Here is a 12,901-nt window from a genome sequence, read left to right as displayed (position 1 = left end):
GCATTGTGCAAATAAAGCAGTCTAGTTGACATGGTTTAGTTAAACCTTCGATTCTTTTTTTCCCAAGCCCCATTGTTTATTAGTATTTATTAAACCTTCCAATTTCTCAAAGCTATAAAAAAATTCTACAGGTATTGCTTTCCGGATACTCTTGAAAATTTATTGTCTATGTCTTAACAGATCACCTGAATTGTTAATGAGAAAACAATATATATATATATTTATTATATAGGATTAATCTTTCATACACTGACAGTGCATATATTATCAGCGTTATATGAATTACAATTATACAAAATTTTATATATATATATATATTTTTGGTAATCACTAGAAGTCAACTTGAGGCAAATGCTTTATTGGATGGTCCTAATGGAGACCCAAAATTTTTTTTAAAAAAAGGCTTAATACATGGGTTTCTTTTTAAAAAAAAAAAAAATTGGGGTAAGATAACTAATGGAACATGACGTTGCTAAGACTTTATAATCTACTTTGATCAAAATTGTGATGTGTTGTATGTATCTCACAATTATGAGTTACATGTAACATCATATAGAAACAAAAAAAAAGAAGGAACTCGAGATTGTAAAATTTTAACTTAATCCAAATGATTTTGACTTAATTTACTTCCCCCATCCCCCCGTTATAACAAAGGAAAAACAAACAGTACAGGCAATTTTGATTTAATTTATCTATGTCTTATTTTCCTATTAAATTTATTCTCAATGGAATTTGCAACAAAACGGAAAGAAAGAGTAGTATTATAGTACAATCGGTTGGACGGACCTTGGAGAAAACTGCATAAAACAGCTTTTACAAGCTAAGCAAAAAGCCAGCTGATTGGCGTTTGACTTTCAGCTAAAACTGTGCGTTAGAGAAGAGGGGTCATACTAGGTCCCACCAAGCACAGAAAACTTGTTTATTGCTTCCAGTTGATTAAAAATTTCAATTAATTAGTAAAACAAAAATATTATTGTCTGGCAGTAACAGAGGAGCACTTGGTGGTGCATTGAAAGTCAAAATGTGAATTGTCCCAGCTTTACAAATAAACGAGGAAAGGCGAGTGTTTTATTGTGCATTATGCACTTTGGGATGCCCAAGTCTAAAGCCAGATAGGGTCAATGACAAAGAGAGATAAGTGCACAGTGGGGGGAGGTAATCAATAGGGGTATGTTTTTTGATTCACAAATCACAGAGGAAGTAAATGTGCATTTGCTGGGAGAAAGGTCTGCTCTTAGTAATTGGCTTCCGGGAAAGAAATAAAGAGAGAGAAAGCTAAGGGGGGAGAGAGAGAGAGCGAGCGAGATAGCTTGGAGCTGCTTTCAGGGGGTTCAAGCAACCTTGAGCTTTAAGGGGGGATGGTATTATCTTCTTAAATTGTCTAGTTCTGCTGTGCCGGTGCAATATTAGCAGTACTAGTAGTTTTCTGCAATATTCACTAGCAGTGTCTTTTCTGGTGTCTTTTCTTTACCATTTCTTGTGGGATCTGGATTTAAGGCTCTGGGCTTCTTTGGTTTTCCTCTACTCCATGGCTAGTTTTAGTTTGATTTTAATTGTTTGACTATTTTTAGATGTGGGTTTTTTCATAAAGACTGAATCTTTGAATCTTCGGTCTTGAATTTTTACTCTGGTTGTTCAATTTTCTTTCCTTTTCTCGTCTTTTCTAGCCATTCTTGGAAAGTCAGTACTTTTAAAATAGTCTACTATCTTCACTGGATTCACTGATTAAACCTTAAATTCTGTGGGTATCACTTATCCTCTTTCCTTGTATATCTTTGTTTCCAATTGTATTGTCTGAACGATTTTCGGCGGAGGTCAAATCTAGGGTTTCTTGATCTGATACTTTTCTCATTTTCCTCAATTCTTTTCTGCAAAGTCTGGTCTTCTCGTTTGAATTATTTGCTAAAGCCAATGCTCAGCTTCTTTCCCTCCTTAAGACAGGGAATTTGATTTCGGAAAGCAAAGGTTTTGATTCCTGGAAGCTTTTTAGCTTGATGACTTTTGCTTTTTCTTGAAATTAGGTTTGAACTTGAGCCTTTTTCTTTGGAGTTTGCTGGTTGATGGGCTAAACATACCCTTTTATTCTGGTGACTCATTTATTTGATTACTGTTTTCTGGTTTTCTCCTAACCTTCAGAGAGGGAAAAAAAAAAAGAAGAAGCTTTGATGCATCTTTCACTATGGAAGCCAATATCTCACTGTGCTGCTCTGATTTTGGATAAGAAGAGCAGAAGAAAAGAGGGGTCTAGTCACTCAACGGAGGAAATTAAGAGAAATCCATCAATTTTGAGGAAATTGCAAGAGCACAAGCTTAGGGAGGCTCTTGAGGAAGCTTCCGAGGATGGGTCTCTTGTTAAATCTCAGGATATGGACTCAGAGTCGATGGCAAATCAAGACGAGGGCTTGGGCCGATCGCGGTCCCTTGCAAGGCTACATGCTCAGAAAGAATTTCTGAGAGCCACTGCTCTTGCTGCCGAGCGTATCTTTGAAGCGGAGGACACCATTCCAGACCTTGAGGAAACATATTCAAAGTTTGTCACCATGTATCCCAAGTACCAGTCGTCAGGGAGGATTGATGAGCTGAGGTCAGATGAGTACTCTCACCTTTCTGGCTCTATTCCTAAAGTGTGTCTTGATTACTGTGGATTTGGGTTATTTTCATTCCTTCAAACTGTGCATTATTGGGAGTCATCTACATTTAGCCTGTCTGAGATTACTGCTAATCTGAGCAATCATGCTTTGTATGGTGGTGCTGAAAAGGGTACTGTTGAATATGATATAAAGGCCAGAATAATGGATTATTTGAACATTCCTGAGCATGAATATGGTCTTGTTTTTACTGTTAGCCGAGGGTCAGCTTTTAAACTGCTAGCTGAGTCCTATCCTTTTCATACAAACAAAAGGTTGTTGACGATGTTTGATCATGAAAGTCAGTCAGTGAATTGGATGGCTCAAAGTGCCAGAGAGAAAGGTGCTAAAGTTCATAGTGCTTGGTTTAAATGGCCAACCCTTAAACTCTGCTCAACTGATCTAAGAAAGCAAATTTCTAATAAAAAGAGGAGGAAGAAAGATTCAGCAGTTGGTCTTTTTGTCTTCCCTGTCCAGTCTCGAGTTACTGGCGCAAAGTACTCTTACCAGTGGATGGCACTGGCTCAGCAGAACAACTGGCATGTCTTACTCGATGCTGGAGCTTTGGGTCCAAAAGACATGGATTCTCTTGGACTATCTCTATTTCGGCCTGATTTCATCATAACATCCTTTTACCGGGTATTTGGGTACGACCCAACTGGATTTGGATGCCTCCTGATCAAGAAATCTGTGATGGGAAGCCTACAGAATCAGTCAGGCCATGCTGGGTCTGGCATAGTGAAAATTACTCCCATTTTCCCTCTATATCTGAGTGATTCAATTGATGGTTTTCCTGGATTGATTGAGGATGATGAAGTTGGTGAGAATGGTGAAACTAAAACTGAAACTCGTCCAGGATCTCAGTTGCCTGCTTTTTCGGGTGCATTCACTTCTGCCCAGGTAAGGGATGTATTTGAGACTGAGATGGAACATGATAACAGTTCTGACAGGGATGGCGCGAGCACCATATTTGAAGAAACTGAGAGTATTTCCATTGGGGAGGTAATGAAAAGTCCAGTTTTTAGTGAAGATGAATCCTCTGATAATTCCCTCTGGATTGATCTGGGTCAGAGTCCTTTGGGTTCAGATAGTGCTGGTCAATTGAACAAACAAAAGGTGGCCTCTCCAGCACCACCATTTTGGTTTGCTGGCTGGAAGAATAATAAGAGGCTGTCACCAAAACTGGCAAAGACACTGAACAGCCCCATGTATGATAAAGAGGCAACCCCAGGGCACACTGAGGACCACATGCTGTCATTTGATGCTGCTGTTCGATCTGTGTCTCAGGAATTTGACCATGTACAGGAGAATTCTGGTGAAGAGCAGTCAAACGAAAGAAATGTTAATCTTAGAGAAAGCAGAAAAGCTCCTGGTAATCGCCATATTCAGGAAATTGAAGAAGAACCTGAAACCTTGGAAGCAGTTCGGATGTTAAATTCTGCTGTCAAGGGATCTAATCTTAGAAACTCAGATTCTCTTTCTCAGTCACGAATCCTTGAGAATGGTTCAGCTGCTGCACTGTGTCCCGAGCCAAAAGAGAGTGCTATAAGGAGGGAGACAGAAGGTGAATTCAGATTACTTGAAAGGAGAGAAGGAAACAGATACGCTGGCGGCAGATTTTTTGGCATCGAGGAGATTGAGCAGCCTGGAAGCAGGGGAAGAAGAGTATCCTTTAGCATGGAAGACGCCCATAAATCACGTCTCAGCCATACTACGGAGGCAGGAGAGCTATCTGCCACAAGCCTGGATGATGAGGAGTACGTTAGCGATGGGGAGTATGGTGATGGCCAAGAGTCCGATAGAAGAGAACCTGAGATAATATGCCGGCATCTTGATCACATAAATATGTTGGGACTCAATAAGACCACCCTTAGACTACGGTTTCTCATCAATTGGTTGGTAACATCATTGCTCCAACTAAGAGTACCTGGTCCAAATGGGGAGGATAATCTTCCCCTTGTCCACATTTATGGGCCAAAAATCAAATATGAAAGAGGTGCAGCTGTTGCATTTAATGTAAAAGATCGGAACAGGGGCTTAATCAGTCCTGAAGTTGTACAGAAGCTCGCAGAGTCACATGGCATCTCTCTTGGTGTGGGTATTCTTAGTCATATTCGGATATTAGATAGCCCAAAGCAGCAACGTGGTGCTTTCAACCTGGAAGATACCACACTCTGCAAGCCAATGGAGAATGGCAGGCATGATGTTAGAAGCGGGTTCATCAGGGTTGAAGTTGTCACTGCCTCTCTTGGCTTTCTAACTAATTTTGATGATGTTTACAAGTTGTGGGCTTTTGTGGCTAAGTTTCTCAACCCCACATTTATTAAAGAAGGTGGCCTTCCAACTGTGATGGAAGATGCAGAAGCACAAGGCTGAATGCTAGAAATGAGCTTTTGCTGACCTTGCCTTGGGGGTGGGCGAGATCTAAGAGATGTGATTGCCTAAACTGGGCTAAATCTCTGAGACTGCAAATATCCAGATGCAAGAGCGAGGAAGAGAACTGAGAGATTTTGCTGGATTTTTTCCCCCCTTTGCGCCATTATGCTGCAATCTGGGTATATTTGTTCATTCGTGGTTTTTCTTGGTTAAAACTGTCATATTTTACCTCGTTGAGTTTCTTGTAGAGTTAGCATTAGAAATTTGTATCATCTGAGGTAGTAGTGATGACCTAAAGCAGATATACCAACTGACATTTGGCTCGTGACCAAATTGTTCTCTATTGTATGTTATTGAGATTATATTTTTGCTTGTTTGGCTCTTCAATGTCCTGTTCGGATGTACTAGTTTCTTAGCTTTTTTCAGTAGCTAAGATGAAGAAGCGGCACACTTCGTTCCTTTTGGTTTACTTATTATTTTTATTTTACGTATGGAGGATTGTTACAATAAAACCAGCCATACTTCGGTCCAATGTGTTGTAATATATCCAGTCCAATTTCAACGGTGGAATTCGTCAAAACAGGACAAGAAGTTGTTTACGAACCATTTAAGTTTACGATGGTGGTTATCCAAGCTTATCATCTCATAAATTTGATCGGTTGCTAATGTCAAACTCATCCTCAACAGGACTTAGATTAGCTTCCCTGGTCTTAGCTTTTGTCCTGATTCAATCTTGTTTTCGTTCTTAATGAGCTTCTATCACTTTCGGTAAAATGACACTTTATTTTCCCGGACTTGCGGGCAAAAAGCTTCATCAAATTTTATTCCTTGAAAAATGAGGAGTAGTAGTTTCTGCTGTGTCCAAGGAACAAGGACACATGAATTTTTTATATTAATTCAAGATAATCTATTCACGTTAATTTAAAAATCTTGTGCCCATCTACTGGTCGACAGAGGACTCGAAAGACCTTTATCAAATTTTACTATGAGACTTAATATTCGAATCTTGTGTGCTTAATAGTTAAGAGTGAAAAGGATATGAGAAGAGAGATTGAAAAAAAAAAAGAAAAGAAAAGGGCCTTGTGCCCCATCAACTGCACGCTTTTTAACTCTATCCGTAGCTCGGTCATTAGTCTGACAACATGTTGCAGAATAACGTTGGGCACAAAGTAAACAAACTATGCATGGATGCTGCGATTCATTGTTCCCGCGTCTTCGGAGGAATAAGTCCCAAGACATGGAAGAATTAGAGAATAAAAACTCAGGGGAACTGATAATTTAAGGCGATTGGACATTTGCTCTTTTCCTTCGGTTTTAGTACTAGCAATTATTGTTGTTGGGCCACACCCATGGGGTTTTGTTTGCCATGAACGCTCAACTAATGCAGATAAATATACACACATCTGTGCGTGTGTGTAATCGCTCATTGCTCATCCTTTTGGGTTGAAAACTGTTTCCGATTTCGAGATTTTGTAGATTATGCCATCCCCACAAAGTTGGTGTTGAAGAAGACACAGCTTTTAAAATCTTTTGTTTTTTTTTTTTTTGGAGAAATTTATTCGGCGCAATACGGAATCTTGATCGTATATCAGACCCATGTTCGCTAAGCTTCTGCAAAAGGTATGTAGCCCCATAAAGTGCTGGAGGAGCAATTCCAAAAAGCCTTTCTCGGATCAAGTTTTAGCACAATAAAGTAGTGCCGTGCTCAGTGCTCAAGGAGCAACATTTTGACAAAAAGTCTGCGAAGCCTTTATCGGATTAGCAAACCCAAAAAGTAACTTTGCATGGTAGAAGATTTCTACCAATGGAAAAAGTAGCAACCAGGCTCAAGATTTCTTAGATTTACCGATTTACCCGCCCGGGTCATCAACATATCAATAGCGGTCAAGAACCAGCTATGCCAAACAGAAAAGCAAAGCAGCCAGCAACTGATGTTAAACTAATTCATCGTTCATATGAACCAAGAAGCTCGACTGGATCTCGGCAGCATCAGAAAGGCTAACGACCACCTGGAACGAAGAGCACAGATTGGACACAGCCTGAACTTTGTGTGTTCGAATGTAGTCGTCATAATAATAGAATACCCCGACGGTTTGCATGCATCCACTTGCTATGCATGCCCCCATTGACTCGACCTTGCTTCTGATTGCACAGGTCAAGGAACAGAGGTGCTGTGTTAAAGAAGCATCCCTAAAGATCCATCATTTTGATAAGAAAAGCAGTCTCTAAAGCAGACTCCTTGCAATGCAAGTATCTATTTTCCTCGACTATATCCGTTGTCAAGTTGAGCAGTATTGGGCGTTTGGGATCATAAATAGAGTTTTCACGCACCAGTGCAACCCATTTTGCTGCTTCCCAAACTCCAAACCTGGAAAGGGGGGAAAATTTTTTTTTTTTATCACGTCTATAACCATGACACCAAAAGATGAAGAACTTCCGTCCTAGGCAATTTGTTAGCAGGACACAAAATTACCCCATGTCCAAGCTGCCGTGGTGCAGCCTATCACGAGTGCCAATTGTTCAATGTGTCCATTTCAGAATAATTAACTCAACTTAGTCACCAAAATACTCCATCTGATATAACTAGACTCAAAACTATTTATTTTTCTGTTCATCTGATTTCTTCACATTACCATGACCATGCTATCAAAACTTGTAGAACTCATGCAATAAAAATGTACTGGCTTTGGATAATTTCCCCGCTATAGTCGACAATTCAATACTCAATAAATATCCTTGAAGACAATTCTATCCACATGTAACAGCACCCTTACCAAAGTCACAAAGCTGTGATTTCCTACTTCTAATATAACCAGAGAAAAAATATGGAAACTGGCATGTTTAATTGGGATGGACACTTAGCAAACGGTTAACCTCTCATGAACTGCTTTTACTTATATATTATTTCAAAATGTTTTCAGTCCCCCAGATCGGCAGTTTTTTAGCATGAAGTTTTCAACACACTGGACTCGTTATCCCAATGTGAGAATAATAGTTATACAGATAGCCAGAAAACGACAGGAGTTGGAGTTACCGGGTATTGAATGAAGAGGTCACTAAAACAGATGGGTAGTGAACACCTTTCTGTATGTTATCATAAGGAGAATAAGCACGCATAGCCTGAAAATCTTCAACATCTCCCGGGTACCCAAATTCTTCATAATCAACGGGTGTAAGTGGTAAAATGGGATAGAGAAGGGTATTGGTTGGATCCAAAAATGGAACCTAATCAAGAAAGACAAGAGGACAAATTTCTTCAGAAAGGAGAATAAGCACCTCTTTACGCTTTCTAATTCATTGTGGAGAAAGCAGAACAGCTAAATAAAGAGAAGGATGTGCTGAATCTTTTTAGCAAAATGATTAGTTCTTTAAAGAAGAAGTGCACAGCATATTTGACAGAAAATTGGTCTAATTTGAAAATCACTTAAGGCGCCTCTTGGTAGAACATAGTCAAAAGACAACTCAAGGCATCAACTAAAAGGAAAGGACAAGGAAGTAATAAAGGCATTAAGAGCTCTAGGATCACCTTCAAAACTGCAGCACGAAATAAATCAGGACAAGAATTAATTGCAGCAGCAACCAACAATCCTCCAGCACTATATCCCCAACCAGAAAGCTTATTTTCTTGCACAATCTTGTTGTCAACCAGAAATTTCGCACAGCAGATATAATCGCGAATGGAATTTATCTTGTTTGAGCGCTGGCCATCATGATGCCATTTTTTACCAAAGCCACCGCCACCTCTGGACATAAAGGCAATAAACAGAGAATCAAACTAGGGATTTATGGCTAATTAGGAAACAGAATTGAATTCCAATCCTTACACCCCAAATATTTGTAATTTTACAAGGATATTTTTAAGAATAGACAGCCAAAATTACCTAACTGCATGTAAACACAAGTTAAAAATGGATATAAACTTTCAAATGATTTGATGCACACACCTAACATCAGCATATGCAATCACCCAACCACGATCAAGAAGGCTTTTTAACTCATTGCGCCATCTTTTATCAAGTATCTCTCCATAAGCTCCATGGCCATGGAGCAGGCCAGGACTCTGATCCTCTTTCCTTCTATGACGTGAATACACTATGGTTAAAGGAACAACAACTCCATCAGATGGAACACTGTACTGATCACAACCATAATATTCAACAAGGTCATTCCATGGATTATCATTTGCAATATTGACTTCATCTACCCTGGACAAAGGTGACTTCTCACCCCTGCTACCAGATGATGCTGACCCATACAAAACACGTGTTCTTTCATGCAGCAAATTCTGCTGTTGAACAATATTCCATTTCCCATTTGACAAATCATAATCAACTACAGCATCGGGCATCTACAAGAAGAAATTCCAAACCAAGTTATCAATATTCAGTATAGAGAAAAGCAGCGGTACAAAGTTGATTTGATTGACTTGGCACTTTTAGGCATAGAACTCTTCCCTCCTATTGTTTGGAGATTAACAGCAATAAATCAGTGCCAGTGACCCATTTATTGCCAGGTACATGACTTGTTTTCAAATGAAAACCAGCATTACCACTAATTAACAAATGACCACATACCACGGGTGAGGATATCGTAAAGCGCATGGTTGACGAAAGGTAATCATAATTTGGTCCAGGCGATATTTGAGTAACATTACTTGGAAGTGGCAAAAATTGTGGATAAAGCTCTTTGAGATGAAAAGATCCCTGTCACATGAACAATGAATTGATAAGAAAGCATGCTTATTCATGACAAACAAGTAGAATCTACACATGATACCAAGAAACTCAAAGCATGGGTGAAAGAGTTTTTCCACAACATGGTCAATTTGTCAAATTTCAACCTTAACTAGTATATTACCTTGCCACTAGGCAGAGGAAGAGAAACTGAACAGAGCTTAAACAGCCTATTTTCTCTTACAATTAGTGCCAAATGTGAGTTACTAAAGTCAACATCTTCAACAATCAACTCATCGTCATCAGCAAAGACATTCTGCATCAGATCAAACATAAAAAAAAATGGCCTTGATTTATGAAGATAAGGACGAGTAGGAATTCAAAGATAATTTTAGAACCGCTCAAAAAGAAAGTAGTACTCGATATAGCAGAGCAACATCATAAAGTAAAAAAGAAGACAATGCTTCAAAAAGTGTCTATAGATGCATAACAAAAGCATGTTTATGACATAAGACATTTCAACCTCCCATTTTCTGAGACTTGGTGAAGGATCAACAGGACTACGCAGGAGATAGTGGTTATCAACAGGCTGGCCCTCTTTGGCAGCATCAGTAAAGAGGTAAAGAAAACCTTGATGGTGCTCAACTATGCAGTGGACTCGTGTCTCACACTCCCAAACTAGAGTCATGCCAGATAAGGGATCAGCTGCATTTATTAGAAAGATCTAAAAATCGGTCACAGATACAGAAACTGGTTGAGCAGGAAATAAATGATAACCGAGCATATAAGACAATACCTTTGAAGATGTGGTTGAGAATGTATTCACAGTCACAAACTGAAAATCCTTGGTATGTCTTATATTTACATAAACATTTTCTTGAGGATCCTCTAAAAGCAGAATGTCATCTTCATCCGATCCAACCATGCTACAATATAGCCTGTCAAGAAATCCAAAACAAAGGTGACTTCATGCTACACATCCAACATACACACGCACGCACACACACATATGAATTACCAACCTGTAAGGCCTCTTATCATGATTGGTTACAACATATAGCAATGCTTGTCCATTTTTGGCCCAAGCTATATTTGAAACTCGATCAGCCTGAGGCTTGCTACAAAGTGTACCAAAATTCAAGTCCCTCACAGATAATTTAAAGTAGTCATTGTCCTTGTCATACATAGTGTATGCCAGATAGCGATGGTCAGGTGAAACTTCTGACAATTCCTCATAAGCATAACCTATTAACATATCATCAGAGTCAAAGACAGGCTGAACAAAACAATCGAATAATATCAAAAGCAAGCAGGCAAAAAAACAAACCCCCGAATCTTTCAGCTTCCTGGTTATAATCAAGCAACTTCTGCTCAATTCTCTGCCCAGAGGTGAAATCAAAGCCGGCTGATGGAGATTTATGAGAAATAAACTCTTCATTTAAGCTAGCTAATCTTCGACATAACACTGGATACTGCTTCCCTTCTTCTGCTCGTCTGTAGTACAACCTGCATTAACCAAAATTCCCTCCAATCCATAATGTAAATGGAAAAATCTTTAGACTATAATCCTAAGTCACACCTAAAAGACTCCACTATTTGAATCAACTTTCTTCCCAGCCCCCCCCCCCCCCCCCTCTTCTCTCGTGGGATTTCGCTTTGAGGAAAAAACCATCATATGAACGAATTTGCAAGAAACATGCATCAGGACCTAAAGCCTGCTAAATTCTCTCAGTTTTCTTAATTGCTAAACCAAATTGGGGGAAGAAAATCAAAACCACTATGAACATTCTTTTCTTGAAATTCTGGAAATAGAAAAAATTAAGGAAAAAGTTGAAATTTTACCAGGGTCCCCAGCGGAGGGGAGGAGTGGAGAGGTCAAATGAAAAGCGAGAGGCCATTTCAGACTGGAGTTTGGACTGGAGGCGTTCAGTATCGGACATGACGGCCTCAATATACTTCTCTTCTTGCTCCATGTAGACGTCCATGTGGCGCATGGCTACCTTATCATTCAACTGCGACATCCAGCTATACGGGTCCTCCCATGACTCCCCATGGAGGCTAAATTTTGCTGGTTTTTTGGGAGGTTTTGGTGGTGAAGGTGGGGCAGGTGGTGGCTGAGGGTTCTGGGGTTTGTAGTGTGCACGTTGGATGAGGGGTTTAGGATGGTAGCAGTAGCGCCGGCGGAGGGTGACCAGGAGGTGTCGCATGGCACGGTGCTGCAGCGGGACTTTTCTGACAGGGTTCAGGGTTCTAGTCGAACACTCGGACTTGAACTCGCAGACATAGCCTCACGACTTAGTCAGGAAAAGCGTCACATTTAAGTCGTGCATCGAGCGTTAGATATCCCGTTCATGCTTTGTCCTTTGTTAGTAATTTGGGAGAACCATCAATTGGGTCGGGAAAGACGGATCTTGGCCCGCTAAAATCACAAAAACTAGAGCTGGGCCTAGACTGAAGATAAGCCTAATTAAGTTCATCAGCACAAAAAAATAATAATAATAAGAAAAAAAAGGAAATACTGATTCTAATTTTTTAAGCTAGAAATTAATAATCAGTGTTGTGATTCTAATGTTTTAAGCTCGAAATTAATCATCAGTGTTGTTGTGCTTTGTTTTCTTTTGGCATTTAGTTTAATTGTTTTTAACCGAAAAGCATATTAAATTTTCATGTACACTTGTTTTCAAAATTATTAAACCAATAAATCTTTCAATTTAAACAGTGTTTTCGACGGACAAATTGTAGCAGCTTTTGATTCAAGAACAATAATTGTTGGTGTCATACGTGTTCCTCCTATAGAATCGGTTGATGGGATAAAACTCAAACCTAACAGTTAGTGTTACTTTGATTAGGTTATTCTAGAATTTAATATGCAAAGTGTAGTTATTTTTAGTATTCATTTTATACCGTTACTCAAACTAACGCAAAATTAAGTCAATGAATAGTATACATAAGATATGGTGTTCTTTTTATTTTATATAAATCATATTATGGAAAGTGCTACAAATTACAACAAAAAAAATCTAAAACGCAATCCAAATGGAAAGCAACATGATCTTGAGTTCGAGGATGAATGAATGTTAAGCCTTAAAAAACATTAAAAAAATATTACTTATAAAGCATTTCGAAAATGATTTCAAAACAACATAAAACGAACCGATGAGAAAACCTTATAAACCCATTTTTGTGGTGTAGGATATATTAGAGCACGGTTGTGGTTGTTTACTG

General features: G+C 39.1%; 2 protein-coding genes across 3 annotated transcripts; one reads left to right on the top strand and one right to left on the bottom strand.

Annotated features, from left to right (window-relative positions):
• Positions 1–1,118: 1,118 nt before the first annotated feature.
• Positions 1,119–5,394, top strand: LOC113751160. Its single transcript, XM_027295057.1, has one exon. The coding sequence runs from the start codon at positions 2,166–2,168 to the stop codon at positions 5,001–5,003; it is 2,838 nt and encodes a 945-aa protein (XP_027150858.1). The 5' UTR covers positions 1,119–2,165; the 3' UTR covers positions 5,004–5,394.
• Positions 5,395–6,676: 1,282 nt separating this feature from the next.
• Positions 6,677–11,922, bottom strand: LOC113751440 (protease 2). Of its 2 annotated transcripts, XM_027295453.1 has the most exons (11): positions 11,519–11,922; positions 11,004–11,182; positions 10,699–10,921; positions 10,473–10,614; positions 10,200–10,400; positions 9,861–9,992; positions 9,578–9,706; positions 8,948–9,351; positions 8,530–8,746; positions 8,038–8,228; positions 6,677–7,371 (listed from the first exon to the last, which is right to left on the bottom strand). In XM_027295453.1, the coding sequence occupies exons 1-11, from the start codon at positions 11,881–11,883 to the stop codon at positions 7,194–7,196; spliced, it is 2,361 nt and encodes a 786-aa protein (XP_027151254.1). In that variant the 5' UTR covers positions 11,884–11,922; the 3' UTR covers positions 6,677–7,193. The 2 variants fall into 2 exon arrangements, with proteins under 2 accessions (XP_027151254.1, XP_027151255.1); XM_027295454.1 differs by lacking the exon at positions 8,038–8,228 and having other exon boundaries at positions 7,246–7,371.
• Between the last annotated feature and the right edge of the window lie 979 nt (positions 11,923–12,901).

The sequence above is a fragment of the Coffea eugenioides genome, chromosome 11 (assembly GCF_003713205.1).
Source record: "Coffea eugenioides isolate CCC68of chromosome 11, Ceug_1.0, whole genome shotgun sequence".
NCBI classification, from domain to species: Eukaryota; Viridiplantae; Streptophyta; class Magnoliopsida; order Gentianales; family Rubiaceae; genus Coffea; species Coffea eugenioides.
The sequence above is the reverse complement of the archived record's forward strand: the minus strand, read 5'-3'. Positions and strand labels throughout refer to the sequence as shown.